The sequence below is a fragment of the Pseudorasbora parva genome, chromosome 11 (assembly GCF_024679245.1).
Source record: "Pseudorasbora parva isolate DD20220531a chromosome 11, ASM2467924v1, whole genome shotgun sequence".
Lineage (NCBI taxonomy): Eukaryota > Metazoa > Chordata > Actinopteri > Cypriniformes > Gobionidae > Pseudorasbora > Pseudorasbora parva.
Window position 1 is genome coordinate 3,931,688 of NC_090182.1, and position 15,215 is coordinate 3,946,902.

Genomic DNA, 15,215 nt, shown 5'->3' on the forward strand with positions numbered 1-15,215 from the left:
ACCCAATTCCAGTCCCTAATATAAGAAAATAGTTTTTAGTCACAGTCTAATGAAAAACAATGTTTTCTGTGTAATTCAGTCACAATTTGAAGAAACGTAAATGGTTCATTTTATAAGAGTATAATATTTACATTTTCCCAATTTCCAATAAACAAACATGTAGTAATATTAGTATCTGCACTTATTAATGCAAAACCCCCCAGTGATTTTATGATTAAATGAACTACCATCAGGTTAGTTGCACCGATGCTTCTCCTCTAATGATAGTCTGCTGTATTTCTAATATACTGTTATGTTTTGTGCAGGTGTTCTGCTATGCTCTCAGCCCTGACGACAGCACCAACTTCAGAGTTAAAGTCATGGCAGAGACTCATCACTTCATCGACCTCTCACAGGTGAGTATACACATCACAGGCTCTTACTCCTCATCCAATCAAGGGCTCTGTTTTGATTTCCTCACGTGTCCTGTCTCCATAGATCCCTTGTAATGGAAAAGCAGCAGACAGGATCCATCAAGATGGAGTCCACATCCTGGTCAACATGAATGGTTACACTAAAGGAGCACGCAATGAGCTGTTTGCGTTGCGCCCGGCACCCATTCAGGTGAGATTTGAGAGTCCAGCTAACGGGGTGTCATCTGTGTAAATCCACATAGTTGTTAACCTGTTAAGCTGATTTCTAAATTTTGAAAAAATCCTAAGAAATGTATACTCAGACTAAAACAAATACAGTTTGTGAATCCTTTGCACTAAAAGCATAATTATGGTCTCATTTGAAAGCAGACACCTGGCAGTTTACTGTAAAGTCAAAATGATAATATTTTTTATAATAAAAAAAAGCTATAATAAGCTTCAAAGTTTTGTAAAGTTATTAGAAATTTATTTGTATGATATATCTTTATGAAAATAAAATTGAAGTGGGCCTTGGAGAAATCTAGAAATGCACTACAGCTAAAGCCACAAGTCTGACCATGTTATATTTCAGATCTGAAGATGATCAGTCTAAAACTCTGAATTTTATTAAACGTTTTACAAGATCGTTTCATGTGATTTTATTTTGAGATATCGCTGAAATATCAACTGATGTTTATTGCCACATCTTCTCAGCTTTCAGTCGCTGTATTGCCTCTATTGTTTAGAGGTGCAAACTGCCCCATTCAGTTTGTCTCCCCAACACATATTCACACTTCTGCGGACTGGTTATGGCTCCAATTATTATTCTTTTGTCTGCATTATAATTACTAACGATTCTCTATTCAAACTGTTCTATTCAAACCTCATTTCTAAATCAAACCTCTCACTTTACCCTCACTGAGACTCTATTGAATGCATTTCGTCCAAATAAGCATTTCAGTAGTTTTACATTTAGAAAATGTTCATAAAAATAAAGTATTTACTCAGTGGCAGGTGCATCTAGGGCAAGCTAGCATGTTAGCTTAGCACACCAGCAAAACAACAATTTATACGATTAAAATCATGTTTTATTCAAAACTTGCTTCATATCACTTTATATTTTATATGTAGAGTGTTTTATATAACAATATGTGATCTCATATAGCTTCGGGTCAAAAAATCTGACAGAAAATATACAATGCTAAAAGCTATGTGGAATAGCATTGCATTATAAATATCATCTATTATGAAACCACCCAACATGGCATAAAGAACACAGACCAACCATATATTGCCGCGATTGTGTGTTTATTGTCTTAAAACGTGTTTATCTGCATAAAATAGCGATCTGACGATCCCAGGGAGCTGTGTGGATATGTCCATATGTCAGATACTTCCTGAATGTCACATGGTGTGTCTGTTCTTCATGTGTTCCCCATGGGGTGAATTTTCAGTAGTACAGCTTTCCAGCGCCCTCCGGCTGCCAGAATGAATTGAAAACACAGCATATCACAGCCTACTGCTATCATAATCATACATCCGCGGATTTTGGATAAAGATTGAATAAATAATACTTCTCTGTATAGAAATTTGACTCAAACGTGTGAGAATCTATCAATATTTCTCCACATCTGCACACTTTTGAAGTAAAAGCCCTGAGGGAAGTTGTTTTGTCGAGTGTCTTAATGACGACCAAGGAGGATTTTTTTATGAATGGGAGCAAATGACGCGCATATTACAATCAAAAGGTAGCGACGCCCAAGATCATATTCATAACTCCTGGAACATATTAACACATTACGGTCACTATAAGACTTTGAGAATAAAACAGAGGTAAAAAAATTAAACTTTAGTCTTAGATCTTTTTAATGATGTATAGTTTGTCAAGGTAATTACTTACATCTGATAGTAATTTTGAGCTAATTTAAACAAAGAGACCTTCAGTGCGTCCTCGTCCTCGTGACGGTTATCAGGTTAAATCAGGGCTCGATATTTATACTTGTCCGGGACAAGTGGATTTTTTTGAAGGGACAAGTAAAAGAGAATTAGTTTAAAACTAAATGTCTATTCAAAAATACAAATCTCAACATTATTTTATGCAGTTGTGTTTTTTCATTGTAAATTATTTAATTAGATTGGTAACAGCCCTATAGTGTCTTATTTTAACTTCATGTATAGATCAAATTTTAGAATATAATATGAAACCTGAAGCATAGACTATGTTTATTAAGATTAGGGTAAAAATATCACAAATATTCAGATTTAAATATGTTAAAGCTAAAATGAACACTGGTGAGGATACTGCTTCAGAATAAATCATATTTACAACACACACACACACATTTTTTTTTAAACTTAAAAATGCTTAATGTTGAGCCCTGGTTAAACGTTAAGTTAATATAATGGCCATATTTGTGCTGATTTATCTTTAGAGTAAACTCTATTTCAAAATTATAAATTCTCTTTCTAAAATAAAATGGCTTGTTTGCTAACATTATTAATGTCTTTACCGACACTCTTGATCAATTTAATGTGTCCTTCCTTGCTTACAGGATATATCCGATAATGCATAAAGATAAATAATAATTGTATTTTTCCCAATGCCCTAGGCCATGTGGCTTGGATACCCAGGCACCAGTGGAGCTCCGTTCATGGACTACATTATCAGCGATAAGGAGACGTCGCCCATTGAGGTTGCGGAGCAATACTCTGAGAAACTGGCCTACATGCCCAACACGTTCTTCATTGGAGATCATGCTAACATGTTCCCTCACCTCAAGGTAAGATTAAGTCTCTTATTGCATGATTCAATTGATCTTTTACAGAAAAGAAGGTTCATGGTTTTCTTTGTACCCGATAGAAAAAAGCAGTGATAGACTTCAAGTCAAATGGACACATTTTTGACAATCGCATCGTGCTGAATGGCATCGATCTGAAAGCCTTTCTGGAAAGCCTGCCGGATGTCAAAGTTGTAAAGGTTAGTGAAGACATCACTGCTTTAACTCCTTAACCCGCATGGTCGGCAACCCAAGATTAGCGTTGTGCAACATTCACTGCTCGTTTAAACATCACACTTACTTGATCGGTATAAACTGTGTATCATAAGAAAGATTTAAGACTCCAGTTTCAACAATTGAACCCTGTTTATCAGGGCTCAACATTAAGCCTTTTTATGTGCTTGTCCTTCGGATAAGTAAATCAGTCACTTACTTAAGTAATATTTGTACCTTTTATAAAGGGCATTTTCCCCCTAATCCTATTATATGTAGTCTATGCTTTAGGTTTCATATATTCTTAAATTTGATCTATACCTTAAAATAAGACACTATAGGGCTGTTACCAACCTAAAACACCAGTAGGTGAGTCTTAATGAGTGAGTCAATTCATCCAAATGATTCATTCAAACGCTGAATCATTCAGTAACACATTTTCGCTGCTGAAATAGAACAAAAACAGTCAATATTGCATCTAAAATGTAAGTGACTTAATGTTAATTAATTGTCTATTGAACTGTCACATGAAATCATTGTTTTTTTTGTTTTGTTTTCTTCAGTCGTGATGGTATTCAGAAACACACACTCTTGGTTGTGTGATATTGTTTAACTGTATCATATGTTATCAATATTAAACCTTCACATTTTGAGTGTTTACTGCAGTTTCTCTGTGTGAGCGACGCTCATTTGTTTCGATTTCCCGAGATGCTGCACAAGTGTCTACAGCTCTACCTTGTTACAGTCAGTAAAAAATCCACTTTTCCCGGACAAGTGATAATGTCGAGCCCTGATTTATGATAAAACTAGGTTGCAGTGACGTTAATTTATTTCAGGAGTGCAAAATAATCAATTGGTAACTTAAACATAAAATATTTCAACAACTTTATGACTTAAATAGTGTAGCTTTAATTCCGTTACCCTGTTAAACAGACATGCTAATGTTTCTTCCCCTGCTTTCAGATGGACTGTGATGGTCAAGAGGTGGCTGACAGTAACGGTGCCCTTTCAATGCCCATCATCCCGATGAACACGGCTGCCGAAGCCATCATTAACATGATCAACCAAGGCCAGATCCAAGTCACCATCAACGGCTTCACCGTCAGCAACGGCCTGGCCACCACACAGGTACGGCCCACCGTTGATCTCAGACGTGGCTGAGGAACTGATTTCACTGCTATTTCTCTGATTTCACTTCTTTTTCCTGGCTGTGAGGGTCCTGGCTTGCTCTCAGACTTTAATTTAGTCCTGTTCTTCGTTCTTAGCATGACAGATCTGTGGATAATTGGCCATGTTTACATGCTCACATTCAGAAAATATACATTTCTAATTAATAATGCAATGTCTTTGAATGCGAACGTGGTCTTCCATGCCCAAATTGTCAATGTATAACTAATTATGGGGATTCAGCAGTGTGGAGGTGTTTTCATTGATCACTAGGGTTGGGTACCGAGATAAAGCCAATATAGCACCGGTACCTATATAACCAGTATGTACCGGTATTCTGAACACAAAATTCGGTACCGCCCACTTAAGTTTAAACGTGCTTTGGCTGGTGCTGAGCCAGACACACACACGCTCAGTGCTCGTCACGTATCACAACTATTCAGTGTTTTCAACCACATCATGTTTATTTTAGGTTTTAGACATTTAAATGCTAAAGTAGCAGCAAAAACGTGATGTCTATAGCGGCAATGACAATCCCTTCAGACAGTTATAATTTGACTGTGTTTTATTCATATCAGATACACATTATATAAGTTACTCTATAGTTTACTCTATTCTTCCCAGAGTTCACCGGTCACTTTCGTGTATTTCGTGAGACGTGATGTAAATCCGACAGATCCGATTCTCTGAGCCGCAAACTAACATGGTGGCGGCCATCGCGCATTATAGATCAACTAACATGATCATTATAAGGGTTTTAAATGACAACGCATTCACTTACACATACTTGAAAAACAGAATATCAGATAGTTCTTGACATAGGTAACAAGTTTGTGAATATTTTGAATAAAAAAAGAACAAAAACGGAATAATAGCCTACATCTGTGATACAGTGCGATTGCGGCTTCTGTGTCATGATAAGCTCTGTGTCGAAACAATAAGGTGATGCATTCGTAGATATATATCCAGAGAATAATATGGTCATATTTCTGCCAAATAAAGCTGAACTGAAGCTGGTTTGTAGGATACCAAAGAATACAGACTACTTTGCTGTTATTAGTGCTGTAACTGTTATTTAGTGTTAAAATAGGCCTGTTGTAGTTGGTTTAGGTGGCTTACGGCAGCTTCACACTGCACGCGTAAGCAGGGCGTAGGCAGCGCCGAAGCAGTTTGTGTAAAGCAGTAGCAGCGCGCACACTTTTTGCTTTCACACAGTCAGCGTTTGTCGCGCGCTGTTGTCATGCGCAGTTGTGTACACAGTACTCTATAATGGATAAGTTTGCATTTCTCTTTAATGTATTTGAAATGGAAATAAAGCAAAGATTTATCGTGAAGCTAATTTTATTTTAAAAAATCGTTTCACTTGTTTCTGAGGTTTTTTATTTCGTTTAGTGCGAGTTTTAGATAGAAGAAAGGCCATCGCACTATATGTCCATGAAAAGCACACTGCTAAAAAGAGAAACTTCAGGAAATTGTCTTAATATTGGATAGGCATCAAATTTACATGCATTACCCATCATAATAACTAAGAGAAAACTTCTTAATGATATATTGTAGGCTAAATGAGCAAATTATCTAAAAAAAATTTTTTTTAAATGACAAAATAACGCACATCATTGTCTATCTACATGTCTATACTGTATGTGTGCTATATTAATGTGTGTCTATTCTATTTACTTATCCATATTTAGTTCGTTCGTGAGGCAACGAAAGATTGTCAAAAGCACTTTAAAATGGCTTACCATCAGCACCAAGAGCCGCTCACGCTCACCAACTTCCTCCCATGCCTTTTCATTCACTTGCAAGTCTTTATAAAGCAAATTGTGTGGATCATAGAGAACTGAGTGCTTCTCAACCTCCACGATGAGACGAGTGTCGTCCATTGCTCTTTCCAGGTGCACTCTGAAGAACACTGCCTGTGACACCACGTGCTTTTGTTTATTGTTTCTGTTTTTATGCCAGCATATAGTTATAATATATACATAATTTTATTCATATTTAATTTAAGCTAAACTGGCATAAATTATTTAAAATTAGTTTTGTAGATCAGGCAAAAACTTATGGCAGTGACTTCGGTTTTTGTGTAGAACTTTTTTTTTTTTTCCACCGCGCCGTATGTCATATGGTGACTGAGAAACACACGGAACACTTCACCAAATTATTTCGTGGTTAAATGTGTTATATTTCATGTTAACCAGGTTAATTTTGATCAGAACAATGTACTGTGGCTTTAATTCATCGTGAGCAGTGCGTCAAAAATAGACCCGTCGCCGAAACGATCGCGGCCCTGACGCTTCTGCTCTGCTCCTGCTACGCGCTGCTGCGCTGCCTCTGCTGCCGGTGTGAATGCACTCATCTGTTAACATGAGCGCCGAAAAAAATACGCCCTGCTTACGTGTGCAGTGTGAAACCGGCGTTAGGTTTTACTGTGAATTTAAGTAACTTGTGTTTTGTGTCTATTTATATATTACGTATATTTTAAACTTTTAATAAATTGTTAAATTTAAAGAATAATAAAAAAAAATCAATAAAAAGCCATTCTTTAATGTCATCCAGTGTTGTTTTGTGGCTCTTTTTTTATTAACGATTTTAGGCACCGGTACAATTTTAAAAGTACCGGTTTGGCACCGGTATGGTACAAAAAATCTAAACGATACCCAACCCTATCGAACACAGTTGCATTTGTATTGGCACGTGATTTCTCTCAGATTGGGGATGAAATGATTCCAATCACCTCCGATCAGTTTCTCCTTCGCTCATCTCCTGATCGACTCCTCCTATAAGAGAAGATCTGGCGATTTGATCGCAGGCAGAGTCAGAATATTACCACATGTTGTTGTTTTTCAGATTTTTACATTGGAGGAGGTTGTAGTATCTGGGACTGTAGCCCTGCAGGTATGGCATATTTAAGCTGGCTGAGAATAGCACGCTTTGAGACAGGATGTGCAATAGGCATTTCCCCTTCACTTGGGCCTTCGCACCACTGCTGTAGGTGGCACAGACATGGTGGCGGACAAGTTGAACTGCTTCTAGGGATGGGCGACACTTTTAGGGAACATGCTTGTCTCTTCGGTGCCTAAACTAGAAGCTCATGTGTTCTTTAACTTTCTGTTTAGATTAACAACAAGGCAGCAACGGGAGAAGAAGTTCCCAGGACGATCGTGGTGACCACCCGCTCGCAATATGGCCTTCCTGAAGACTCGATTGTCTACTGCAACTTCAACCAGCTCTATAAGATTGACCCTCCCACCCTGCAGATGTGGGCCAATGTAAGGTTCACTACTGAAAGATGGACTTGTTAACACCACTCTGCTGTCTATGTAGTAGAAATGCAGATTGGACTAGAGAAAACAGACAAAGAGAGCTGTGGCACATCCATAATTTTAGTACCCATAAAGCACTTTTATCCATTTGTGTATCCGACTGTCTATGACAGGGATACTAAAATGCACTAGTTCAATCTGTAGGTTTAACAGAAGCCCTAGAGTTGTCAAAAGGCGACTTTTTTTTTTCTTTTTTTTTCTTTTTTTTCCTTCATCATCCGACTGACTTTTCCTAAAAATAATATATGGGTATAATAATATAAAAGGAAATCTGGGTACAGTTAACAGAAAAAAAATAATGTATTGTTTATTTGTTAATTTACAGTATTGCTCGTCATAAGCATCGTCCCGTTAATGTCTTTCCGATAAGTAAACCCGGTCATTGTTTAAGTAAAGAAGTGTATTTTTGTGTGTTTGTAAATGTAATTTATTCTGAAACGATATTCTCATCAGTGCTCGGTCAGCTTTGACCCATCTAAATCTAGATATTGGTGATATTTCCCCCAAGATCATTTGTTTTGAGCGGCTCAATTAATCAGTAACACATATTAAAGACAGGTGATGTTTATGAACATGTACTGTACTCAGTTGAGTCAGCTGTACCCAGTGTGTTCTCCGCTCTGCAGATCCTAAAGCGTGTGCCCAATAGCGTGCTCTGGCTGCTGCGTTTCCCGGCTGTAGGCGAGCCTAATATCCAGCAGTATGCGCAGAACCTGGGCCTGCCCGCGGCCCGAATCATCTTCTCCCCGGTGGCTCCGAAAGAGGAGCATGTGCGGCGCGGACAGCTGGCAGATGTGTGTCTGGACACCCCGCTCTGCAATGGACACACCACCGGCATGGACGTGCTGTGGGCTGGAACCCCAATGGTCACCATGCCAGGTAACACAAGCTACCGTACACCTTATTCACTGGCATCAACCCCTTTCTTATTATTAGTGTGGGCACAAGTGGAATTAGGGCTGGGCGATATATCGAATATTAGCGATATTATCGCGATCATTTGATGTAAAATGTGAATATTTCAAATTCAGGCATAATTTCCCAAAGAATGTTACCAGAGAACAAAGCACATAGTGCAGAGATCTGCTTCCACTGTGCACTAAACACTAAGCAGAAGAGTTAAAGGGATAGTTCACCCAAAAATGAGCCTGTGATGTTTATCTGCTGACCCCCAGAGCGTCCGAGATGTACGTGTGTTTGTTTCTTCAGGAGAACACAAATGAAGATTTTTACTCAACCGTTGCAGTCCACCAGTCATAATGCATGTTAATGGGTAACAACTCTATGAGAGTAAAATAAAAAACATGCTTAGACAACTTGCACAAAAACCCTACTGCTTGTGACGACACATTGATGTCTTAAGACACGAACCGATCGGTTTCTGTAAGAAAGACAACAGTATTTGTTATTTGATATATAAATATATATATATAGAATCCTCATTAGTGCCTGTGCGGATCGGTCGAATGAGGCATCTACATATATATCTATGATCGCACCAGTTTTGACCTTACTAGACGGAAGTAATAGCAGATGGGAACACTAGATGAGATTCGTCTGATATAGGTAAAAAAAAATAATGTATTAGCACATTTAAATCGCAATACCACACTTATGATAGTAAACCTGACTGAAAGTAGTTATTTTAGTATCTAGTATTGGGACACATCCTTTGGAGTTGTGATTGAAGCCCAAAGTGAAAATACTTGCACATAAACTTAGGACAACTAGCCAAGTGTGAGGCTTGCACAGGTAAACGTGTGTAAATGTATCTCGTGTGTGTTTCCTGCAGGAGAGACTCTGGCGTCCCGAGTGGCCGCCTCTCAGCTCACCTGTCTCGGCTGTCCTGAACTCATCGCTCCGAGCCGGCAGGAGTACGAGGAGGTTGCTGTGAAGCTCGGCACTGATATGGAATTGTAAGCTTAATTTCTGCTTTCAAAACACGACACGTTTAAAGGGGCGGTGAAATGCTGTTTCATGCATACTGAGCTTTTTACACTGTTAAAGACTTGGATTCCCATCCTAAACATAGACAAAGTTTCAAAAACTAATGTTGGACGTTTGATTTCTGTGTCAAAAATACTCCTTCCGGTTTCTCACAAGTTTCGGCGAGTTTTTTTCGAGTATGGGTCGACTTGACGTTAATTGATCGGAAGGTCCTTGTATGGGCCGTACGGGCTCTTCTCCCGGTAGGGTGCGCGCGATAAAGCAGTCCCAGCAATAAAGGTTCGGTCCTGCTTTGGAAGCAGCCGGTGAGTAAAACTGCTTCAGATGTCTGTGCTTTTGGCTACGGACGCATGAGTAAACATCAGTTAACGACACGATCGCGTGCTTCGTCATTCAAATGCGCTAACGGTTACTCCATTGTCGTTCTCTGTATAACGTTACACTAGTCTGACGTGCAAAACCGTTTTGCTTGCTACTTCTAAGGTTTAGTCGCATACAATAGTCCATAAAACCGAATCATGTCCTCATAAACTGCGAGTAAAGACACACAAATGTGGAGAGGCCACTAAATACAGTAACTTACATACCACAGAGACGGACGTCCTGCTGTTGCTGTTTCTCCTGTTCAGTTTATTTCAGCCTCCGGATCTGATTCTGGATCATATCTGTATTAGCTGAGATAGCCATGGGCTTCTCCACGCTTGAGGACGTCACCGCTTTGCGCGCTTGTCATTCTTTAGCTCCGCCCACACGATACGCCTCCAGGCGCTCGTTTTTTTTCCGGAAAGACTCGGTACAGCCTATATTTCTTTTATAAATATAATAAAACTAAAGACTTTTCGGAGATATGAAGGATGCAATACTACTCTATAGGTACTCAAGATTGACATGAGATTGACTGAAACTGAGTGTTTCACCCCCCCTTTAAGATAAGCCAGGGTTGCCAACTCTCACGCTTTCGGTATGAGATGCGTTCATGCTCTGTCTCGCGCTCTTTCTCAGTTAATCTCAAGCCAAATTGGCAACGCTGATTTTGATATGAAACAAATTTTGCTTGTTGAAAAACAAACCAGCGCTGTCGGTATATTTAAATGGCTTTACTGTGATAGTTCAACCAAAAATGAGCCTGTGATGTTTATCTGCTGACCCCCAGGGCGTCCAAGATGTAGGTGTGTTTGTTTCTTCAGGAGAACACAAATGAAGATTTTTAACTCAGCCGTTGCTCGTATAATGCATGTCAATGGGGTGTATTTCTATGAGAGTAAAAAACACACAGGCATACGAGTCCATATTAAACCCTGAGGCTCGTGGAGACACATTGATGTTTTAAGACACGAAATGATCAGTTTCTGACAGAAACACAACAATATTTGTTATTTTTAACCTGAAAAATAACACTATGTTCGCAAGCCGGTTAGTTGGAAACGTTTGGGATATTGCAAGTACTGAACAAAATGTATAACACTGGCCTTTTTACTGAAAAAAATGTTACATAGTGCACCTTTAATAACTTGCATCCTGATGGATGGATGGATGGATGGATGGATGGATGGATGGATGGATGGATGGATGGATGGATGGATGGATGGATGGATGGATGGATGGATGGATGGATGGATGGATGGATAGATAGATAGATAGATAGATAGATAGATAGATAGATAGATAGATAGATAGATAGATAGATAGATAGATAGATAGATAGATAGATAGATAGATAGATAGATAGATATTAATGATACTCTTACAAGCGCACAAGTAAATAATACTGAATTTAACCCAGGAAAAGATTAAAATAGTGCTAAAAAGGCAAAGTGCATTCAACACTTTTCCCACTTATGTACAGTAGGCTATATAAATATGAATTGATACTAAATCAAGATGGAAAATGTTTATTTGTGTCAATCCCCCATAATGCCCAACTGGATAAGTGCACCTTAAAACCTGTTGTTCCTTCATCCCGCACAGCCTGAAGAAGGTGCGGTCCCGCGTCTGGAAGCAGCGCATCTGCAGCCCGCTCTTCAACACCAAACAGTACACCGTGGAGCTGGAGCGGCTGTACCTGCAGATGTGGGAGCATCACGCGGCCGGGGGCAAACCGGACCACCTGGTGAAGATTCAGTCTCTGGAGAGCAGCGAGAGCACCTAAACTGGACAACTCATTGCATGCCCCACTCCACCCCAATCCCATCTGACTCTATGGAGCTTACAGGTGAGCGCCGTCACCAGGATCCCATGAGCCAAAGCTGCTCCACGGAGACATCGCACCCTTTTCCCATCATCTGGCTCCACTGATTCTGTTTTCTTTGTTTTCTGTAATTGAAGTGGACTTTCTGGAAAAAGTGGATAACGAGGTCTAAAATGCATAAGGGACGAGAGAATAATCCTGCAAATGTAACATAATCAACACAGATAGGGTCTTTTTTTGTTTTTTTAGGTAGTTAGGTTCTGCTCTTGACCTATTTTAGCTTTGTCATCATGACGGATGCATACCATGGGATCTTCTGAACGTTGTTTCTGTATACGGTCAATAGAGAATAATCCCGCTCTTGTTTTTTTGAGAACATGCTAAACAGAGGAGTGTCTTATTACACACTGACGAAAGGCCTGCAAAACTGCTCACGTGATTTTTCTTTATTTTTTTATGGTTTTTACCAGGAAAGGTGTAGGTAAGTATGTTCTAAGCTGTTTTTGGTTTTGTACACTGTCTTCCCATTAACCCGTTTTATTTATGGTCTGTCGGTGTCAATTCTGCGAGGCTCTTTGCATAAACTGAAATAAAGATATGTGGCAAACCTTGAGGAGAGTTGCACATATTTGGCTGCAGTTTGTCCCCCCATTCTCTTTAGGAGCCGACACGCGATGAAACTAATAATAGTAACATACTGGTTATTGTGATCTATATTGTTGTTGCTGACTGAACTGTGATGTGCACCCATTGTAAATTTGATCGCTGTATTCAGTTTAGTTCAATAAAGAAATGCTAAAGATGTTTCTACACTTGGGTTGCGTGTGCTAGATTGTTCACATTGGTCTTCAATCACAAATCCAAAGGGCGTGTCCCAATACTAGATACTAAAATAACTACTTTCAGTGGGGTTTACTATCATAAGTGATGGTATTGAGATTTAAATGTGCTAATAAATGTGTGAAAAAACTTAATGTGTGAGTCTTGTTACTGGTGTATGCAGTTGTGGTCAACTTGCAGATCTACGACCGTTGCATTGAATCCAATATTTAAGATGTTTGTTTTTTTCACATAAGAACTAAATTGCGAGATGAGTTTAATTGAGAAAAACTTTCCAAAGCGTGTGCATCGATTTAAATACATTAATTGAAAATAAATAAACAACACCTTTAAGGATGGAGAAACTGTATTAAAATGTTAAATGTATTTTATACATTACTTTCTCTAAGGTTTATGAATGTGAAAACAACTGCTGTGTGTTCCTCTAGGAAAACAGTAAATGTGTGAGCAAGTATAATATAGGGGGCGGGGCTTCAGATTCTAGAGAGCATTTGATTGGATGGAATATCTGATGAGCTGAAGTGCAGAGTGATGTCATCAGAATCATTATGTCTAAATGTGTCAATGTTTTGGAGCAGCTTATATATAACAGTAAGATTAACATATTTTTTCTAAAAGCCCCCCAAAAATATTTAGATTTCATGGGAACTTTCATAGTTCCATAATAATAATTCATTACATTTATAGAGCGCTTTTCTAGACACCCAAAGCGCTTTACATATGGAAGGGGGGAATCTCAGCCACCACCAATGTGCAGCATCCACCTGGATGATGCGACGGCAGCCATTTTATGCCAGAATGCCCACCGCACACCAGCTGATTTGGAGAGGAGGCCAATGGGCAAATTTGACCAGGATGCCGGGGTTACACGACCACAGAGAGTCAGGACTTCGGTTTAACGTCTCATCCGAAGGACGGTGCTCATTGACAGTATAGTGTCCTCATCACTATACTGGGGCGTTAGGACCCACACAGACTATAGGGTGAGCGCCCCCTGCTGGCCTCACTAACACCTCTACCAGCAGCTCCTGGTTTTCCCAGTTGGTCTCCCATCCAGGTACTGACCAGGCTCAGCACCGCGTAGCTTCAGTGGGAAAACAGTCATGGGCCACAGGGTGATATGGCTGCTGGCGATGGCATAATATCACAAGGGTGCGACGTGGATAAAGGCGCATTTGACTGTATTCTTATTTAAACCACAAGATGCACAAAAAAAAAAAACAACTTCTCAGCACTTTTGATGTTGTAGATTGAAACAATTATTGAGACAAAGGTCTTGATGATTTTCAGTTTTGTTCAAGGTAACTAAAGCAACAGTTTTTGAAGTATGATAGTTGGGGGTGAAAGGCACAATATTAAGCTGTTGACTTTAACATTTGTTGACACGGTTAGATTCAGATGGGAAATATTATCAGTGTTGGGGTAAGTTACTCTAAAAAAGTTATTTATTACTACTAATTACATCATCAGTAGTGTAATTAGATTACTGTACAAATTACTCTCTCCCTCGACTAGATAAGTCATTCTCGAAGATAAACATAAAACGGGTCTATTAATTTAAAATAAATAATGTACAACTATTTACATAAATATTTTTAATGAACTGAACAAAAGTATTACAAATGTGAGGATAAAGACATGCATTTAAAAGTTAGACTTTAAATGTTGATGGTAATTCCTCTATTGTATTATCTATAACCTAAAGACAGTATTTAGTTTAATTACATCAGAAGTTACACATTGCAGGGAAAATGAGTTATCCATTACTGCTGTACTTTTTCATTGGAAAAGTAATTAAATTACAGTAACTATTTACACCCACTGAATATTTAAGATATGATAATGTCCACCTTAGAGATGATCACCATATTTATAATGAAAACATCAGATTTAAATATATCATATTTAATAAAATATAAATGATTGTTACTACTGTAAATCTATATTAAATTATAATTGGATCTCCTATGCTTTCGGAATCGTTACTTTTCAAATATTGATCAAAAATGTATTATTTTATCAAAATAAACAAAAAAGAGTAAAGTATTAGATATTATTAAAAATATATTACCATAGCTGAAGTATTTATGTCAATACTGAGTGTTGGTATTCATATGTTTTTACATTATTAATTAAGGCCAGCAAATTGCAAACATGAGCCAGATGTTTTCTGCCACATCTGTGGGGGTTTTCTGCGTTCAAATTTATGAAAACAGCTTATTTATTTATAAACCTCTGTTTATAGACATCCAGTAAAGTATTGTTATGATGTTAATAATTTATGTATTTATTAAATTCATTATTAATCAAATATTAGGGCTTTTTTGCAAACAATGAAAGATTTCTCTAGTAGCGCTGGTAGCACAGC

The 15,215-nt window shown here is 38.4% G+C and overlaps 1 protein-coding gene across 7 annotated transcripts in view; it reads left to right on the forward strand.

The window, feature by feature from the left end:
* LOC137092524 (UDP-N-acetylglucosamine--peptide N-acetylglucosaminyltransferase 110 kDa subunit) overlaps positions 1–12,817 on the forward strand; it is a 30,111-nt gene extending 17,294 nt beyond the window's left edge. For 4 of the 7 annotated variants that reach the window (XM_067456794.1, XM_067456795.1, XM_067456796.1 and 1 more), the window contains exons 14-23: positions 306–395; positions 478–603; positions 3,002–3,172; positions 3,253–3,369; positions 4,346–4,510; positions 7,397–7,444; positions 7,666–7,818; positions 8,499–8,751; positions 9,665–9,788; positions 11,788–12,817. In XM_067456794.1, the coding sequence (XP_067312895.1) occupies positions 306–395; positions 478–603; positions 3,002–3,172; positions 3,253–3,369; positions 4,346–4,510; positions 7,397–7,444; positions 7,666–7,818; positions 8,499–8,751; positions 9,665–9,788; positions 11,788–11,968 (1,428 nt within the window). In that variant the 3' untranslated portion in view covers positions 11,969–12,817. The remainder of the gene's footprint in view (positions 1–305; positions 396–477; positions 604–3,001; positions 3,173–3,252; positions 3,370–4,345; positions 4,511–7,396; positions 7,445–7,665; positions 7,819–8,498; positions 8,752–9,664; positions 9,789–11,787) is intronic. The other 3 variants (XM_067456797.1, XM_067456799.1, XM_067456800.1) reach the window with 1 other exon arrangement.
* Positions 12,818–15,215: the final 2,398 nt, after the last annotated feature.